The sequence below is a fragment of the Leptodactylus fuscus genome, chromosome 11 (assembly GCF_031893055.1).
Source record: "Leptodactylus fuscus isolate aLepFus1 chromosome 11, aLepFus1.hap2, whole genome shotgun sequence".
In the NCBI taxonomy this organism is placed as follows: domain Eukaryota; kingdom Metazoa; phylum Chordata; class Amphibia; order Anura; family Leptodactylidae; genus Leptodactylus; species Leptodactylus fuscus.
Genome location: NC_134275.1, coordinates 48,648,018 through 48,667,909, shown reverse-complemented (window position 1 = coordinate 48,667,909; position 19,892 = coordinate 48,648,018). Strand labels below are relative to the sequence as shown.

General features: G+C 45.6%; 1 protein-coding gene across 1 annotated transcript; it reads left to right on the top strand.

Annotated features, from left to right (window-relative positions):
• Nucleotides 1-9,238: 9,238 nt before the first annotated feature.
• On the top strand, nt 9,239-17,952 carry LOC142184832 (cytochrome P450 2G1-like). Its single transcript, XM_075259931.1, has 9 exons — nt 9,239-9,406; nt 10,532-10,694; nt 11,782-11,922; nt 12,595-12,755; nt 13,595-13,771; nt 14,021-14,162; nt 15,353-15,540; nt 16,062-16,203; nt 17,771-17,952. Exons 1-9 carry the CDS (start codon nt 9,239-9,241, stop codon nt 17,950-17,952), a joined length of 1,464 nt encoding a protein of 487 aa, XP_075116032.1.
• Nucleotides 17,953-19,892: the final 1,940 nt, after the last annotated feature.

The following is a 19,892-nucleotide window of genomic DNA, read 5'->3' as shown; positions in this document are numbered from 1 at the left end:
CTAAGGCCATTACATTCCCCCTTTCTGATTCCCTTTGATGTCAGTCTGTGTAAATCTCTTCCCCGTCCTCTTGTGCACTGGAGTGAGATTTATAGGACAACACCTTCCAGAAAGGAGAACATTAACCTTCTAATGCCAACCAGTGTCAGCTGGTCAGCAAATAGTTAAGGAGGGATTCTGTGGGGGAGTCTGTGGCACAAATTGGGGCACAACTGTAGACTTGTCCATTTAGCTGATACATTTGGAGCGAATCAGACGGGATAAAGACCAAACACTCAGGGTTCTTGGAAAAGAACATGCAAATAAGACCTTCTTGCTGCAAAACTTACTCTAGCACCACCTTATGGAAGGAAACTCCTTACAGATCAATGCCTGATTGTCCAGCAACCTAGTGGCAAGATCTGGGAATAAAGACAAGCCAGCGAATGGTGCAAATATCGATAAAATAAGGGAGATCCTCTGCCCCCCAACATCAGAAAATCCTAATTATGTTACATCACATCATTTAACCACGGACCATCACCACGGACCAGAAGTAGATCATTAATAGTCCTGTGACGGAACTGACAGCGGCAATAAGCAGGAATCTAAAGGAAAACCTCACTGAAAGTGTTCAATTTCCGTGCAGCGCCATCACAGGTTATACAAAGCATTACACAGGTTCTATAGAAATCAATGGGCTGTCCATGTAAGGTGCAGAGATGGCCGATCCTCTATAGTGAGTGATGTCCTCTGATCTGACTCCGAGATAATCGTCCTAAATGTGTGATCCTCCTGTAAGAACTCCGAATCTACCAAGTGTGTATATAGAAAATGGAGTGTATAAACAAGACACCCCTTTAAAGAGAGCCAGTCACCAGAACCAGCATATCACCCCAACCCTGCAGATAGATAGGTTAGTGTCACCGGAACCAGCATATCACCCCAACCCTGCAGATAGATAGGTTACTGTCACCAGAACCAGCATATCACCCCAGCTCTGCAGATAGATAGGTTACTGTCACCAGAGCCAGCATATCACCCCACCCCTGCAGATAGATAGGTTAGTGTCACCAGAACCAGCATATCACCCCAGCCCTGCAGATAGATAGGTTACTGTCACCAGAACCAGCATATCACCCCAGCCCTGCAGATAGATAGGTTACTGTCACCAGAACCAGCATATCACCTCAGTCCTGCAGATAGATAGGTTAGTGTCACCAGACCCAGCATATCACCCCAGCCCTGCAGATAGATAGGTTACTGTCACCAGACCCAGCATATCACCACAGCCCTGCAGATAGATAGGTTACTGTCACCAGAACCAGCATATCACCCCAGCCCTGCAGATAGATAGGTTAGTGTCACCAGACCCAGCATATCACCCCAGCCCTGCAGATAGATAGGTTACTGTCACCAGACCCAGCATATCACCACAGTCCTGCAGATAGATAGGTTAGTGTCACCAGAACCAGCATATCACCCCAGCCCTGCAGATAGATAGGTTACTGTCACCAGACCCAGCATATCACCACAGTCCTGCAGATAGATAGGTTACTGTCACCAGAACCAGCATATCACCCCAGTACTGCAGATAGATAGGTTACTGTCACCAGAACCAGTATATCACCCCAGTACTGCAGATAGATAGGTTACTGTCACCAGAACTAGCATATCCCCCCAGCCCTGCAGATAGATAGGTTAGTGTCACCAGAACCAGCATATCACCCCAGTCCTGCAGATAGATAGGTTAGTGTCACCAGAACCAGCATATCACCCCAGCCCTGCAGATAGATAGGTTACTGTCACCAGACCCAGCATATCACCCCAGCCCTGCAGATAGATAGGTTAGTGTCATCAGAACCAGCATATCACCCCAGCCCTGCAAATAGATAGGTTACTGTCACCAGAACCAGCATATCACCCCAGCCCTGCAGATAGATAGGTTAGTATCACCAGAACCAGCATATCACCCAGCCCTGCAGATAGATAGGTTAGTGTCATCAGAACCAGCATATCACCCCAGCCCTGCAAATAGATAGGTTACTGTCACCAGAACCAGCATATCACCCCAGTCCTGCAGATAGATAGGTTACTGTCACCAGAACCAGCATATCACCCCAGCCCTGCAGATAGATAGGTTACTGTCACCAGAAACAGCATATCACCCCAGTCCTGCAGATAGATAGGTTACTGTCACCAGACCCAGCATATCACCCCAGCCCTGCAGATAGATAGGTTACTGTCACCAGACCCAGCATATCACCCCAGCCCTTCAGATAGATAGGTTACTGACACCAGAACCAGCATATCACCCCAGCCCTGCAGATAGATAGGTTACTCTCACCAGAACCAGCATATCACCCCAGCCCTGCATATAGATAGGTTACTGTCACCAGAACCAGCATATCACCCCAGCCCTGCAGATAGATAGGTTACTGTCACCAGACCCAGCATATCACCCCAGCCCTGCAGATAGATAGGTTACTGTCACCAGAACCGGCATATCACCCCAGCCCTGCAGATAGATAGGTTAGTGTCACCAGAACCAGCATATCACCCCAGTCCTGCAGATAGATAGGTTACTGTCACCAGAACCGGCATATCACCCCAGTCCTGCAGATAGATAGGTTAGTGTCACCATAACCAGGATAATACCCCAGCCCTGCATATAGATAGGTTACTGTCACCAGAACCGGCATATCACCCCAGCCCTGCAGATAGATAGGTTAGTGTCACCAGAACCAGCATATCACCCCATTTCCCGCGACTTCGTCCGTGGCACCCCCCACGCTCTGACCGAACACTGCAGTCCCTTGGCGTGTGCACACAGCAGGCGCAGGCGAACCAGTTCTCGCAGCCCCACACCACAGGCACGTGGTCCAGACGCTCCGAACACTCCGGTATCACCACCCACACAATCCTGTGCCCCAATTGAAAGTGGCTGAAGCAGAGTGGATGACGTCATCACGGCTCTGTTAGCCTTGCGGTACGGCATATTCGGGGCTAGCAGTCGTGATGTGCAGGCATGTACCGGCAGAATACGTAGCCTATGTTTCATTCCAAGTTCCAAGGTATGTGCTAAATCTGAGCAGAATCCATGCAGCCATTTTTGCGTGATTGAGGAACAAACATCCAAACACACACTTTCACATTTACAGTATAATATTAGTAGGATTTGTAATTCTTACAGGTTAGTATTATAGCACCACCTGCTGGTCACTTTGAGTTATTGTTCCCATAATGGACACAAACTGGGAATAACCATCAGAAAACATCAGACATTTGGATATCCCGCCACCTTCTGGTCATCTTTAGGTATTGCACATGATGAGCTGAAACTGGGAATGATTGTTAGGAAAATATCTGCACTTATCCAGAATCTTTATATTCACCCGTAAGAAGATAATAATCTAATTCCTTTTATACCATATAAATGTGAAGAGAGACTGAGGATAGTGAATATAAGTCAAACAATTAAAACTGCATGTAATGAACTCATGGTAATTATGAAACTGAGAACTAGAGAGATCCAGAAGGAGAAACCTTCACCTTAGACCTTCACCTTTTTGAAAATTTGATGGAGACCCCAAAAAATCTAACGTAGAGAACAGAGTGACTTCTCTCCGAAACTGAAATAATAATCCGAGATGGGTCCGAGCTCCTTCGGTCACTACAAACCCAAGGGCTGAGATTTATTCCAGGATGTAACGAGATTCAGCAAATTGTCCGAGCAAAAGTTACATAAAAAGTGCCAAATATCAGTTAGATACAATAATCCGCCATCTTCTTACATACAAGTAATGCGCACGATCCTTATTCTAACATTCATGATCTTCACAATATAGATTCCTAAACAGAGACCAAATATCTGTATCAGTGTATGAAATATAAGACCTGTAATGAATCATTGGTGGATACCTGTGCAATATATGAAGTCATGTCTGAGGAGTAAAGACACGGCAGGACTGTCAGCCCCATAAAAACCTCTGCCTATATCGGCGCGCATACGATTATTACTGTGCATGCACGGAGTTTGTTCTAATCCTGCATGTGCACTGGTATGTATTATACTCTGAATTCTCTTCAGCTACAGCCGGGGTCCCACATTGAAGAAATCCACATTTTTGTTGAAGATTTTACTGCAGTTTTTTGATTTCCTATTATTTCTGTGGCCACTTCTGGGTTTGGTTCCAAACAATGTGGGGCCTAAAGGGGTTTGTGAGATGATCAAAAGGCCATAAAGTAGTAAATTCCATAACTCGATCCATCCCCTGCTATGGGGGTCCTTGTTGGTCTGATGTCCCCGGACAGCCCACGGTCCCGTCAATTGATGGATTTGTCCAATCCAAAACTGTTCCGTTATTCACTGACATGAACCATTTTGAAGCTAAATTCCAATCCTTGGTATTGTTGTGGATTTGAGAAGAACGGACAGAACACGGAAACTCTTACTGTCTGATATTTTCAGGGACCCATTAACTATAATGAATGGGGGGGGGGGGGGGGGGGTGATTGGTCTGTAAATGGACCACCATGGAACTTATCTCTGTTATTTTCCATAGACCCAAAAATATTGATGTCTGAATCCTACTAATATTATAAAGGTGAAAGTTTATGTGTTTGGATGTTCGGATGTTTGTTCCACTATCACAGCCAAACTGCTGAATGGATTTGGCTGAGATTTCGCACATACCTAGATATTTAGCCGGAAGAAACATAGGCCACTTCACAAGACGCGCACTCCCCCGACAGCCCCACTGGGACCGGCAAAACGATACTCCGGCTCCGCTGTGGGACCTGAGATGACGTCATCACAGGTCTGTCAGCAGCGCTCCCATTGGTGCGCGGCAGGCTCTGGGCGGACCTGTGGAGAAGCGGCGCAGCCCGATACATCCAAGGCAGTATGTGGGCGGGCCGGTTTCCGCTGTGTGACCCGGCCAACATGGTGGCTACTCGCGGCTCCGGCCACCTGCTCTGCGTGGCCAGATGACTCTATCGACAGCAGCAGCGAGTGTGCAACCTCCAGATGCGGCTGCACAGCGGCATTCTGCAAGGGGCAACACATCCATCGGCTCTGCCAGCGGAATAAGTACACCGGGACACAGTAGGGTGTGGGTAAGGTGAGTGAAACATTGTGCCGCGGGCAAGGTGTGTGGGGCCCTGGGGAGCCCCGAGAGACTGTAGGGTGCGGGTACGGTCATGGTTGGCCCGCGGACAAAGCTTTTGTGACCCTGGGTAGCGCACGGGAGGATGGTGCTCAGGCCCCACTTTGGGGGATACAAAGGGGGGTCCGGCCACGCGAGGCAGGGGGAGCACAGGAGACGGGTTGCCTCTACGCGGCTCAGCGCCACTGCCAACCCGCGGACGAAGTCGTGGGCAGATGCTAGTAGAATTATAAAATTACATCAATCTGTTAAAAATCTGAATGTCTGAATAAGCCCAATGCAGAGATTCCAGTAAAGATGATCTACAATGCATATTTGATTATATTTTATTATTCTTGAGCTGAAATATTTATTAAATCTACAGATTAACCCTTTGTAACCCAGTAGTTTCTTTTTCTTGACTTGGAGACCTTGCCTGCGGGGGAGATCCCTCTAATATCTAATGTATCTATACACGTACTGTATCCATCGCCTCTATAGGTCACCCCAACCACTGTAGTAATATATACCTACTTCATCCCCACAGTGACTGCACGGATCCTGATGGCGACTGATCGCTCCCTACTCATTTCACAGATGTAATTTTGGAATTTCATCTTGTACAATAAATCTTGAAGTTGCTTCTTAATAAAGTTTTATATCCAGAAGAAGGAAATTAGGTGAATGACTTCTTGGCTAATGTTACATCAGCGCCAGGGGTGTAACTACCATGGTAGCAGTGGTAGCGGCACAGGGCCCAGGACATTAGGGGGCCTGGTGACAGCCGCTATCGCTGCGTTTTTTTCTTCTTTTTTCTTAATAGGCCGTTACCGGCTGGAGTTATTCCAGCCGGTAAGGGGCCCTATTTACTTACCGATCCTGGCTGGGCCGGGATCGGTAAGTGACACTGCAGGCCCCACAAAGACTATCATTATACTCGGGGGGTCTTTGCAGACAATCAAGTATAATGATTCGAGGCCCGGGAGAGAGGTAAGAAACATAAAAAACACTGTTACTTACCTCTCCACGATCCGGGCAGGCCTCAGGCCTAGTTGTCTGACATCTCTGATATCACATGAACCCGGCCTGCGTCCCGGGTCATATGACAGCCGATGTCATTGAAGAAGGACGACAACGGAGGACTGCGGCAGAGACAGGGGACAAGTAAGTAACAGTGTTTTTTTTAAATGTTTTTATTCCCCTTGGGTCTCCGATTATTATACTCTGGGGTCTGAAAAAGTGTGTCCAAAATGGGACATAATACTGTGTGCAGGGGCCACTATGGGGCCTAATAATGTGTGCAGAGGCCACTATGGGGGATAATACTGTGCGCAGGGGCCACTATGGGGCATAATACTGTGCGCAGGGGCCTCTATGGGACATAATACTATGTGCAGGGGCCACTATGGGACATAATACTGTGTGCAGGGGCCACTATGGGGCATAATACTGTGCGCAGGGGCCACTATGGGGTATAATACTGTGTGCAGGGGCCACTAAGGGACATAATACTGTGTGCAGGGGCCACAATACTATGCGCAGGGGCCACTAAGGGACATAATACTGTGTGCAGGGGCCACTAAGGGACATAATACTGTGTGCAGGGGCCACTAAGGGACATAATACTGTGTGCAGGGGCCACTATGGGGGATAATACTGTGTGCAGGGGCCACTATGGGGCATAATACAGTGTGCAGGGGCTACTATGGGACATAATACTGTGTGCAGGGGCCACTAAGGGACATAATACTGTGTGCAGGGGCCACTAAGGGACATAATACTGTGTGCAGGGGCCACTAAGGGACATAATACTGTGTTCAGGGGCCACTAAGGGACATAATACTGTGTTCAGGGGCCACAATACTATGTTCAGGGGCCACTATGGGACATAATACTGTATGCAGGGGCCACTATGGGGCATAATACTGTGCGCAGGGGCCACTATGGGACATAATACTGTGTGCAGGGGCCACTATGGGGGATAATACTGTGTGCAGGGGCCACTAAGGGACATAATACTGTGTTCAGGGGCCACAATACTATGCACAGGAGCCACTAAGGGACATAATACTGTGTGCAGGGGCCACTATGGGGGATAATACTGTGTGCAGGGGCCACTAAGGGACATAATACTGTGTGCAGGGGCTACTATGGGACATAATACTGTGTGCAGGGGCCACTAAGGGACATAATACTGTGTGCAGGGGCTACTATGGGGGATAATACTGTGTGCAGGGGCCACTATGGGGCATAATACTGTGTGCAGGGGCTACTATGGGACATAATACTGTGTGCAGGGGCCACTAAGGGACATAATACTGTGTGCAGGGGCCACTAAGGGACATAATACTGTGTGCAGGGGCCACTAAGGGACATAATACTGTGTTCAGGGGCCACTAAGGGACATAATACTGTGTTTAGGGGCCACAATACTATGTGCAGGGGCTACTATGGGACATAATACTGTGTGCAGGGGCCACTAAGGGACATAATACTGTGTGCAGGGGCCACTAAGGGACATAATACTGTGTTCAGGGGCCACTAAGGGACATAATACTGTGTTCAGGGGCCACTAAGGGACATAATACTGTGTTCAGGGGCCACTAAAGGACATAATACTGTGTGCAAGGGCCACTAAGGGACATAATACTGTGTGCAAGGGCCACTAAGGGACATAATACTGTGTGCAGGGGCCACTAGGGGCACAATAGAGCGCGCAGAAATGCGGAGGAGGGGGTCAGTCGAGGTCTTCGGCATCGGTGTCGGTCGGGAGGGGGGACATGTCAAAAGTTCGCCACGGGGACCTGCCATTACTAGTTACGTCACTGATCAGCGCTGAGTTGCTGTCACTGCCAATTCCATGTTACCATATGGGCTGGTGATGCTTATGTGAGTACGGAGAGATCTGGTTTCTACTCGTGTGGCATGACGAATTTTCTGCTTGTAGATCTCGCATCCTGCTGTGGATTGGACATTTGGTAATATGCAAAAAAAATTTCCATAAAGAAGATGACACTAGAAGCAGTGGAAATGTGTCTGCCAGAACCACAGGCACCTCCACCACCCAAGCTTGGCTTAGACCTACCCCAGGCATCTTCTTCTGATGTCGCTGTCACCCTGACCAATTTGCCACTTTTTTTTTTTTGGCTCATAATAGCTATGGGATTCCTCTATACCTTCACAATTCCCACCTCCAGATTTCACCCTAGTGCCTCTAACAGCACAAATACCATTATCTCACCTCCACCACAACAGTTATATCTTCCATCTCGGCCTCCTCAACTTCCAAAACCACTGTCTGTTCTTATCCAACTCATCCAGAAGAGGATGACTTGGACTAGGAGGAATATCTCTCAGCAGATGCCACATGACTACTAGGGAATGGGATGTGTGTCTGTCACATTACAGAGTAGGAGGAGAAACAGACAAAACCCTGACTCACCATTTGTGTTTCACTGCTGTCAGATGTCATGTCCTGCTGTAATTCAGGTGAATGAGAAAAGTAATGAAAAAATCCATCTTTACTCTTAGAAGGTACCACAACCCTCAGCTACTGGCAAGACCAGCACAGAAGTAGTGTTGCTGTTTTCACACACATTTTTAGTGTTAGAACTTGCACTGGTGGTTGGCATGACAGTAGCCTGCTGTCTGTCAGGATCTTCATTTGATGAACTCTTTGTTTTGATGAGCTCTATTATTTCCAGTTGGCCAGTGAGCCGCTAATACTTCACCCCAAAATAAGATTTAGCTAAAAAAGTTGTCCTGGTCAGTAAGTATTAAATAGAACATACTGAGATTCTGGCGGTGACAACGTATAACCTGTTACAATCACTACCATCTATTATACATTAATTACTGCAATGATTTTAACCCTTTAAAGCCGTTTGTCATTAGAGAAGCTTTTATTTCGCTGCTGTCCTGGGATCTGCTGTTCCTCTTGTCACATTTGGCAGTAGGCAGATGGATGAGTAATATATAATCTATATAGTGTGTGTATATCTATATATAATCACTGCCTCTGTAAACAGGGCGCAGCCTGAGCTCTGGTCCTTTGCTTTCTCTCCACCCTGTCATTTACATCCCTCTGTACATTGTATGTCTGTGTTCACACCATGGACACGACGTGGTTTGCGCTTCTGATCCTGATCTGCATCTTTATCTACTCGACTTGGGGCACAATCTCCAGAAGACGTGACCTGCCCCCTGGTCCTACACCCCTGCCTGTGATTGGGTCCTTGTGGCACCTCCATAGAGGGAAGCTCGTGACGTCTTTTATTAAGGTCAGTTACGTATTCTATGATAAGGGGGGGGGGGGGATAAATTGTATTTAGGGTTTATAGAACTGCGATTAATTAGAAGATTGACATAAAATGTGATCAGATATTCATTGGTTTTAATGCGGCCGTAGATTTTGCCGAGACACTTTCCAGCTATTGGGGCGCAGATTAACCCTTTGTAACTCAGTGGATCCTTTGTCATGACTTGCAGACCTTGCCCGCGGGGGAGATCCCTCTAATATCTAATGTATCTATCACCTCTATAGGTCGCCCCCACCACTGTAATAATATAAACTCACGCAGATCCTGATGTGACCGATCCCTCCCTACTCACTAGAGACTCTAATTTCACAACATTAATTAACAGCAATTTTGCAATTTCATCCTGTACAACAAGTCTTGGAGTAACTTCTTAAGCAATAAGGACGGCTTGGCTAATGTTACATCAGATTTACTAAGGACCTTTATCAAAGGAATCTATTACACAGAGTTAGTAGGTTCTAGTAAGAAGCAAAACAAAGAGAATCCAATATATATATTGGATTGGTTTCTACACCTGTGTCTGTGTGGCCGTGGCTAAATATCTGCAATGTGTCAGGAATTGGGGTCTCACACCCCAGATACCTCCACTCACTGCTTACCAAGTCTGTATGAGGGGGGGGGGGGTCCGTGGTGCAATCATGAATGGGAACGCCGCATCCACACTCAAGATTTTGAGGTTGTCACTTGGCAACTCAGACCTTCAGCTCCTCCATAAGTTGTCTATGGGATTGAGGTCTGGACACTGGCTGGGCCTCTCCATAACCTTAATGGGCCGCTCGTTTGTGGCCTTGGCTGTATGTATTGGGTCATTGTCCTGCTGGGAGACCCGGCCACGGCCCATTATTAAGGTCCTGGAGGAGGGAGGGAGGTTGTCACTCAGGATTTTATGGCACCTTTTTAATTTTATTTTATAAAAGTTTTGCTCTCGATATGAGAATCTTCTTGAATCTTATTTTACAGATTCATCGGTTTTACCATCTTTACTGGAGCGCAGTATAGATATTACAAATAACTTCCTAGAGCCGATGGTAAAATGTTTTATATTGAAGGAAAATCGTAACTTAATGATTCTGATCTGTTTTTCAGCTTTGGGGTCAGTATGGGCCGGTATTTACCCTTTACTTTGGCTCGAGCCCGGTGGTTTTTCTCTGTGGATATGAAGTAGTTAAGGAAGCCCTTGTGAGTCGAGGGGAAGAATTTGGTGCCAGAGGCCCCATCCCTGTGCTGGAGAGATTTACCCAGGGCTACGGTAAGGGAGATGTCTAGTTATCTGTCAAAATGGCAACTCGCTATTAAACCCTCAAACACAATTTTTTGTACTTTAAACCTGTGTAGCCTTCTACTACCCCCAACTCTGTCCCGGGGGTCTTTTTCAGATGACCCTTCTATAAGTCAGTTCACTGCACTGAACCAAAGGACCAAACCAACCAGGCCTCAGGTCAGCCGTACTTCTGCTAAACACTGGGCACTTGTCCTACCCAGACATACGTCTCACCACAGACTCCCCAAAACTTACCCCAGTCAAGGATGAGCCACTTTAGCAATAGCCTGCTCATATCTCTACAAGCAATCCCCCAGCGAGCCCCGCACCTTCAGGGAGCCGTACTGGCCCTCTGCTGCTTTTTTATAGGCCATTACCAGCCGGTTTAATCCAACGATGCCCGTTCCTGCCCCCATCCTTCTCCACTTCCTCTTCAGCCTCCAGGCCCCCAGATATTAGCACATTGTGTCATAACATAATATTTGGTGCACAGGGCCTCCTTGAAGGCTGAAGGGGAAGTGGAGGAGCCTGGAGGTAGGAATGGGGATCAGTAAGTGAATGCCACCGCTTCTCCCCACTTCTGTGATCCTATCGGCAGAATCAGGAGGCCTCTGGTACTAAGGTCCTGTTTACAGGCTTTGTTGTCAAACAGGAGACCATTGTTGGCCCAATGATGATGGAGCGCTGGAGGATGCCAAGAAGGTGAGTTCTATGGTTACACACCTTCGCTGCCTCCTTAAACAGACAGATGAATTTGTATGAGATAAACCTAAAATTTTGCATAGGTCTGACTCGTTCATGGACCATTACTTGTGGAGACCCTGCGGAATTTGTCCCTTTTCCTCCCTTTTTATCCATCTTCAGCTATTACTAATATTCCCCATAACGTTCCATAACTAAATCCATCCCAATGTCTTATTGTCAAACATGATTTTGATTGGGAAACATTGATACTCGTAAGAATCTTGTTACGTTTCTGCTCTGCCAATATCATGCAGAGTCTTCTCTCTGCAACCAATGGGATCCACCAACGGCAATCTATCGAGTAAGACGGAGTTTTACTTAATATTTGTAGGATTTATCCTGAGTAATGGTGAACGATGGAAAATCTTGCGAGCCTTCACTCTGAAGAGCTTCGGATTTGGAAAGAAAAACACGGAATGGAAAATCCAAAAAGAAGCCCAATGTGTTGTGGATGAATTTAGAAAGCTTAAAGGTAAGACACGGTGCAGGATGGTCTAAAGCACAAGGTTATCCAACTTTATAACATTGATGGCCTGTCTTTGAGATAGACCATCAAATGTAGATCGGCGGGGGTCTGACTGTCAGGACCTCAGCAGATCAGCTGTTTCTTGGAATCCTTCAGGTCCTGGCATTGTCTACACGCCAGTCACTGTGCTACTATTAGTAGTGGCATGTATGGGGACTGCATAGACTTGAATGGGACACGGCTTTAGTACCCAAACCCAGCGCCTCTAGAAGTACAGCGAGTGAGCAGCGCTATAATTTCAAGTTCCAAAGCCAGGGACCTCCACCGATCAGCCCTTCTCAGATAGTTATTGTAGGAGCAGAGCTGCGGTAACCCAACATAACCACTACACACCGGACAGAACTATCTGCTTCTAGCTCTGTTCTCCATATAGTGGCCGCTGATCGGCAGGGGTTCCAGATGTTGAACCCCTGTTAATTTAACACTCATGACCTATCCTAAGAGTTGATCATTAATACTATTTTCCTAGAGACCCCCTCTAAACGGCCACTCTCAGCCTTTGGGCTGGCGCCATGTCTAACACCCTATATCCACCATACTATCCCAGAATATATCAGGAGGGGCTTACAGCTAAACAGTGATGTGCGTTGTACAATGAATTGTCTCCTTCCATCCCAGGCCTCCCCGTAGATCCGGCCAAGAAGCTCATGGACGCTTTTTCTAATGTTCTCTGTTCCATAATATTTGGAGAACGTTTTGAGTATGAAGATGAGAGGTTTACCAGACTGCTTGCAAATCTGGAAGAAAGTTTACATTTTGCTAGTTCTACCTGGGGACAGGTAACTATTTCGAGTAATGTTATTTACAGTGTGCTGAAATCATCTAGGAATGGACTACAGACAAGATAAGAAATAAAAATGCCTTGCTGCTTGTGGTGGACCTGGTAGATATAACGTCTGCGGTCCGGGCTGATGGCTTCCCACTTTCCCCACCAGTCATGGCCGTTGCTAACTTATAGGCCTCATAATGTCCCAGCTTTCTCTACATCTCCTGTTCTGGCCACACATAGAGTGTGCATGTCTCATTCTTCTCCATCCTCAATTACAGAAAGATGCCTGAGCAATTCAGGTTCCTAGTTGACCATTTCCTTCAAAGGTGTGTGTATAGCATTCTGTTTCCTGTATTTGCTGATTACCTGTGTCTGACCCCAGCTTGTTCCTGACCTCTGAACTTGTGCTGCCTGTCCTGACCTCTTCCCTGGATCACTGACCCTGCCCTTACTTTGCTAGTCCTGACCTCAGCCCGTACTCTGACTACTCTCTTGCCTGTCCCATTAGTTATATATTATATGTCTAGCCAAGTCAGCTGTCACCTACACCAGGACACCTACCCCTAGAGGAGGGAACTGGTGGTTCCCTGCAGTGAAGACCAGATCCCTGTTTAGGGGTTAAATGGTGACGTCACACTCAGGAGTAGCCCAAAGCCAAACTGGTAAATTGACACAGTGGACCTGTTGTCCGTGAAATTGGAGACCAATGTGAACGCTGACATGTAAGTGTATTAGAAAGTGAGTTATTGTGGATCAGGTGAAGCCTATACAAAACATTCCTCAAATCTACTTGACAAGGATTTAGGAATCTCTTCCAATTTTATTTTTGTGTTTTTTGCACCTCTCCAGCTTCTGACCTTTCTCCCGACATTTATAAACTACATTCCTGGACCTTTCCAGAGGATAAACCGACTTTCAGAGGAAATGATCGACTTTATACACGAGAGGGTGAAGGCCAATCGGGAGACCCTGGACCCCAACTCACCCAGATGTTTCATTGACAGCTTCCTCATCAAAATGGACCAGGTAATAAGACCCTACACGGTGTCTGCATTAGAGCACGGGGTCCCAAACTTTCTGAAGGTGCGAGGCGCTTTTCGATGAGAATTTACTGTACAGCCTCGCTACCACTGATCGCTCGTGACCCCCGCCAATCTTCACGCGTTATCAAAGGATTTGTGGCTCACGTTTTGGGGGATCGCTGTATTAGAGGATAGCAGATCTTATCTTTTCTGCCCTTTATTATATCAGGATTTCTCAATAATGTCTCCACAGGAGAAGAATAATCCCAACACTGAATTCATTTTAAAAAATCTCCTGGTGACCTCTCGCGACTTGTTCATATCGGGGACAGAAATTATGAGCACAAGCTTGAGACATGGGCTGCTTATCTTACTGAAATATCCCGAAATACAAGGTGACAATGTAATACATGGAGCCTGAGGTGGCACATTCATGGATGCTTGGGCCAGGCCTACACTGCAACTCTTTGTAGCGCTACTAATTGGCTTTAACTACTAGGCTACGACTGCAAGTCACATGCATGCACAGAGTTGTCTGCACTCTTATGGCTGCACCGGTCACTAAATAGTTAATTTCAATTGGTATTTTTGCAAAAAGTAGCAGCGGCCCTGGCCTTAAAGGGAAACGGAGTATAAATTTCTGCCACCTGAATGCAAAAGTGATAAGAATGATGATTTGTCTTTACCCTATTACACACAGGTATCTGCTAGAGATTGGGACAAGATACACTTGCAATTTTTTGGGGGAATTTATTTTCTGTAGCTCCCAACATTCCTATTCAATCAGTGCAGCTAGTTTTGGTGTATTGTCTCTATACTGTCAGATGGCCACAATTCAGGGCTCCAATAATAACGGAAGACTGTCAGAACTCAGAATCCCACCCCATTGCCAGCTCCTGCCTGACACCACCCACTTTAAAGTGCAGAGTTTAAACAGGATATGAGGCACCAAAACCGAGAGCACTGATTGCTCAGGAAGGGAGGGAGCTTGAGAAAAAATTCAACTGTACCCAAAATGAAGGAGCAAAGCCTATTAAATGATGTAAAGAGCCTGAATTGGTTGAGGTGGTGAAAGGTCCTCTTTAAGACCAGGTCATCCATATCCAAGTTGTTAACAGGTCCAAGTTGTTCTGTTACATTGATTCAATTCTTCAATACATTTAGAATGTGTCCTTTCCACACACAGCTTTGCTACATCCACATTCCTTATACACACAGCTCTGCTATGTCCACCCTTCCCTCTCTACTCCCACAATTCTTCCACATCCCTGTGTCCTCCATGCTTACGACCTGTCCACTCCTGAAGCCTCTTTAACCTGCTGATCAAATATTGACGTTCTATTCTAAGGATCTGTCTAATGGTCATGTCATTGCCCCCACTGTCCTGTGCTGTCCTACTATTGCCCCCTTCCTCAGATTGACAGGGCCATACCATGTCTATATATCACAGTGTATATGATCATGCCGCTCGTATTCTCAGTGCATGCGCAGTACTGCTGTGATTGCCTGCGCGTGCAAGAGGAATATTAGCAGCGACAAATGTGACAGATTGATTTGGTTATAATATATGTCCCTTTAATTACAGCGAAGCTCCATGAGGAGATTGATAAAGTGATTGGGCGAGATCGGGCCCCAGATTTTGAGGACAGGATGCAAATGCATTATACGCAGGCGGTTATCCATGAGGTCCAGAGATTCTGTGACATTGCTCCTTTGGGTGTCCCACGTATGGTGACAAGAGATGTCCAGTTTAGAGGTTATCAGATTCCGAAGGTAGGTATAAGGGAGCTGGGCCTAACATGGGGGCGGTGTAGGTAACGAGCCAATCTGCCTCGGCCAGGTATTTTACATGGATGGTTTAGTTAAAAAAAAAGTGAATCTTTGACACAAGTGAGGAAAAGCTTAGCTACGAAACAGCAAAAACATTCAACCGAAAATAATGAGACCTTATTACAGCATGGCCCCAAAGGTCAAGGAGAAGACAACCCTATGTGATACTTCCACTGTAGGCAGTCCGTGTCCCAGCAAAGGACCTTCCTACCAGTAATAACAAATAATATCTTCATCCTCATCCAATGTTGCCATGTTTCCAAGGTTCACAAATTCTGGAGTTATGATCTTTATTTCCATGTTTTTTTTTCATTGTATGTAGAAGAAGAGCCTCACATGGTGGTAATAATACAGAATATCCAGAATTAGCCCTCACAGACTAAGAAAAGCAAGCAAAGCATCTTAACTTCAAACCCAATATGGAGGATCACAGTAATATTGACAGGTCTGTTTTGTCTTCTTAGGGCACACAAGTTTACCCTTTACTCTCCACCGTTCATCGAGACCCCAAACAATTTTCTTCTTCCTGGGAGTTTAATCCAAACCACTTCTTGGATGAGAGCGGCCACTTTATGAAGAACGAAGCCCTGATGGCTTTTTCAGCAGGTATTTGTCCATACTCATACATGTAGTGTCCTCCTGATAACCAGCCATGATGTCCTTATTGTGGTCAGGTTATCTTCTCATACATGTAGTGTCCTCTCCTTATAACCAGCCATGATATCCTTATTGTGGTCGGGTTATCTTCTCATACATGTAGTGTCCTCCTGATAACCAGCCATGATGTCCTTATTGTGGTCAGGTTATCTTCTCATACATGTAGTGTCCTCTCCTTATAACCAGCCATGATGTCCTTATTGTGGTCAGGTTATCTTCTCATACATGTAGTGTCCTCCTGATAACCAGCCGTGATGTCCTTATTGTGGTCGGGTTATCTTCTCATACATGTAGTGTCCTCCTGATAACCAGCCATGATGTCCTTATTGTGGCCGGGTTAACTTCTCATACATGTAGTGTCCTCCTGATAACCAGCCATGATGTCCTTATTGTGGTCAGGTTATCTTCTCATACATGTAGTGTCCTCTCCTTATAACCAGCCATGATATCCTTATTGTGGTCGGGTTATCTTCTCATACATGTAGTGTCCTCCTGATAACCAGCCATGATGTCCTTATTGTGGTCAGGTTATCTTCTCATACATGTAGTGTCCTCTCCTTATAACCAGCCATGATGTCCTTATTGTGGTCAGGTTATCTTCTCATACATGTAGTGTCCTCCTGATAACCAGCCGTGATGTCCTTATTGTGGTCGGGTTATCTTCTCATACATGTAGTGTCCTCCTGATAACCAGCCATGATGTCCTTATTGTGGTCGGGTTATCTTCTCATACATGTAGTGTCCTCCTGATAACCAGCCATGATGTCCTTATTGTGATCGGATTATCTTCTCATACATGTAGTGTCCCTGTCTTATGACCCTGCTACAATAAGAAAATCATAGCTGTCTCCTGACAACTCCCAGACCATAGAAAATATCTGTATTCGTGGTCGTATCCATTGGCAACCGATCAAGACAACAGACGTCACCACTAAGATGGATAGACAAAATCTTTAAAACGCTGCAGAATTTTTAACTACTTATATATGCAAAAAATGTTGAACTTTTAATTCTCTACAAATATAGATGTGATTATGTACATAGGAGACCCCTTTAAGTGACCCCTCCAATACTGACCACTGTGGTTCCCCACTGGTGAATCCATTTTTATTGGTTTATTTTGATTTTCACACTAAAGTTCATTCATTTGTGAGAGCCAGAATGTGTCTCCTTCCAGGACGGTGGCCATGTGGACCTGCGGTGTTTAATCCCTTCCCAACATCTGCTGTAATAATATGGTGGATGTTGGATACTTAAACATGGTGTCTTGAACTGACGGTCCTTTGCTGTATTATACGGCACTGATTGCAGCCCCCAGCGCCTTGTTCAGCCGTTTTCCTTGTGGTCTATGGGCACCGCCATATTAAGAAGGTTTTCCGGTTCTCTGTGCAGCCTGTAATAGAAGTAACAATATATTGGACAGTGACTGGTGACAATGTCTGTACAGCGCTGCATCATATGATGGCGATATATAAGTAAAGTAATATCTTTTCTAAAATCTCTCCATTCTTTCCAGGAAAGAGAATCTGTCCAGGAGAGAGTTTGGCCCGGATGGAACTTTTTATTTTTTTCACCAACATCCTACAAAACTTTAAGCTGACGTCTCAGACTGAATTCACCGAGAACGATGTTGCTCCAAAATTGATGGGATTCCTCAACGCCCCCATTAGCTTTAACCTGTCGTTTGTACCTCGATAAAGCCGATCTATTGAGGCAACATGTCTCATCACAGTTTATATCCCATAACTTGATATCACACGATGAAGGGACTGCGCCGTGTATGACCACCATTATATCACAGCGCTGGACAACATCAGTTCTGCTACATATGTACATACGTTACGGCTATAATGTGCTCTGTGTATAACTTGTAATAAGTTGTATACACTGTAGCAGGTATATGTAACCTTCTCTGTTTAGATTGTATAGCTCATAAAAATTTAGAAACCCTTGGGAACCTTTCTGCTGCCTGTCTTCAACCCCTTGTGTCCTAAAATTTCCCACCTCTGACCTCTGACTCCTCTGTAGCTTAGCATATGATCAGTTCTGCGGATTCCTCTCATGTAACTATTTAGCATATGATCAGTTCTGCGGATTCCTCTCACTGTTTTGCTCTTGGTGGTGGTAGAATCTTCTTCTTGTATCCTACAACTGACATTCTGTCCTCACATTCCCCAATAGCTCAGAGTGTTATTAGGAGGATTTCCAAGTGAAAGGTCACTGGAGCGTATCAAGGATCAGTCATGAAGAAGCTTCCCCAAGAAAAGAGAATCTGCCTCATCCAGCTCACTGATAGCGGTCTCTGGGCCAAGAAAATTGTAAAACTGCATCACGTGAGTGACAGGACAGTGAGAAGAATACAAAATACTTGTCCATCCATTCAGAAGCCAAGAAGTGGATGACTAAGTAAAATATTGTAGTCAATAAGTTGGCTCTTGACAAGTGAATACTAATGTGGAAGATTCCCAGAGATCCCTCCACCAACTTACAATTTAATTTGTAAGATTGGGATTGAACCCCCAACACGGTCCCTACAAACGTATTGTCTTCCCTATACACACACAGTACACACATACTGAACAGATTCCTCTATCCACCATAAGGCAGGACATGAACTCAGCACCTGACGAACAAACCTGTCACCTCCCTGACTGAGCCAGTGAACTCTATTAGCTTTGCTAGCAGTTTTTCTCTCTCACCTCTTTCACTCTTCTCTCTCACATTTCTTTCCCTATATACTGTATTTCCTATATACTGTATTGGAACATATAGAAAGCTGGATGTACCTGTGCATTGTATGATGAAATACACGCAAGGGAATAAATAGAATATGGAGAGAGACAGGTGAAACTGGGAATAGACAAAAAAATGCCATTGATGCTAATGGAGCTTGTGGCTCAGTCAGTGGGGTAACAGCTTTGTGTATATCAGCTCCTGGGGTCTACCTTACACCAAATGAAGGATATAAAACAAAGATAGGAGAGGCTTCCTGAATCTTTAGCATTTTGTTGATAATATACAGTATCTGTATATACTGTATATTTATATGTGTGTGTGTATATATTTTGGTGGGGAGCCGAAAACAAAATTCAAAAAATGCTAGTGGTGGGAAGGGATTAAAAAGGAAGTTAGATAGGTTAATAAAGTATATTACAAAAAATGGTTACCATCGTGGAGCACTAATCTACCTCTCTATAAGGGGCGGATTATTGTTATACAGCACGTACGTCTATAGATCATAAGGAATAACCCGCTGGTCACTGCACGTTTTTTTGATTTCTTGCTGAAAGCCGAAACTCAAGTTAGAAGCCTCCAAAAACTCCTTGTGATGTGCAGAAAACATGAAATCTGGATTATCGAGAGTCTCTGAGTACATGTAGATGGGGGATGGGGAGACCCCGATGAGCCGCTCTGCGTTGGCCAGTATATTTATATAGTTACATACTGAATCTTTATCCAAGTTGGAGTAAACCCAAAGTGTGACCTCCAACAACCCCCAGGACCACAGCACCCTGCAAACTCCAGTGTCTTCTTCTTGGTTATTATGTTACAAGTTGGGCCCTGGAGGATCCTCTGTTACTTTGGTGGCCAGTCTGACATTGTATCACTGCCATATTGTATCTGTGACTCTCCAAGGA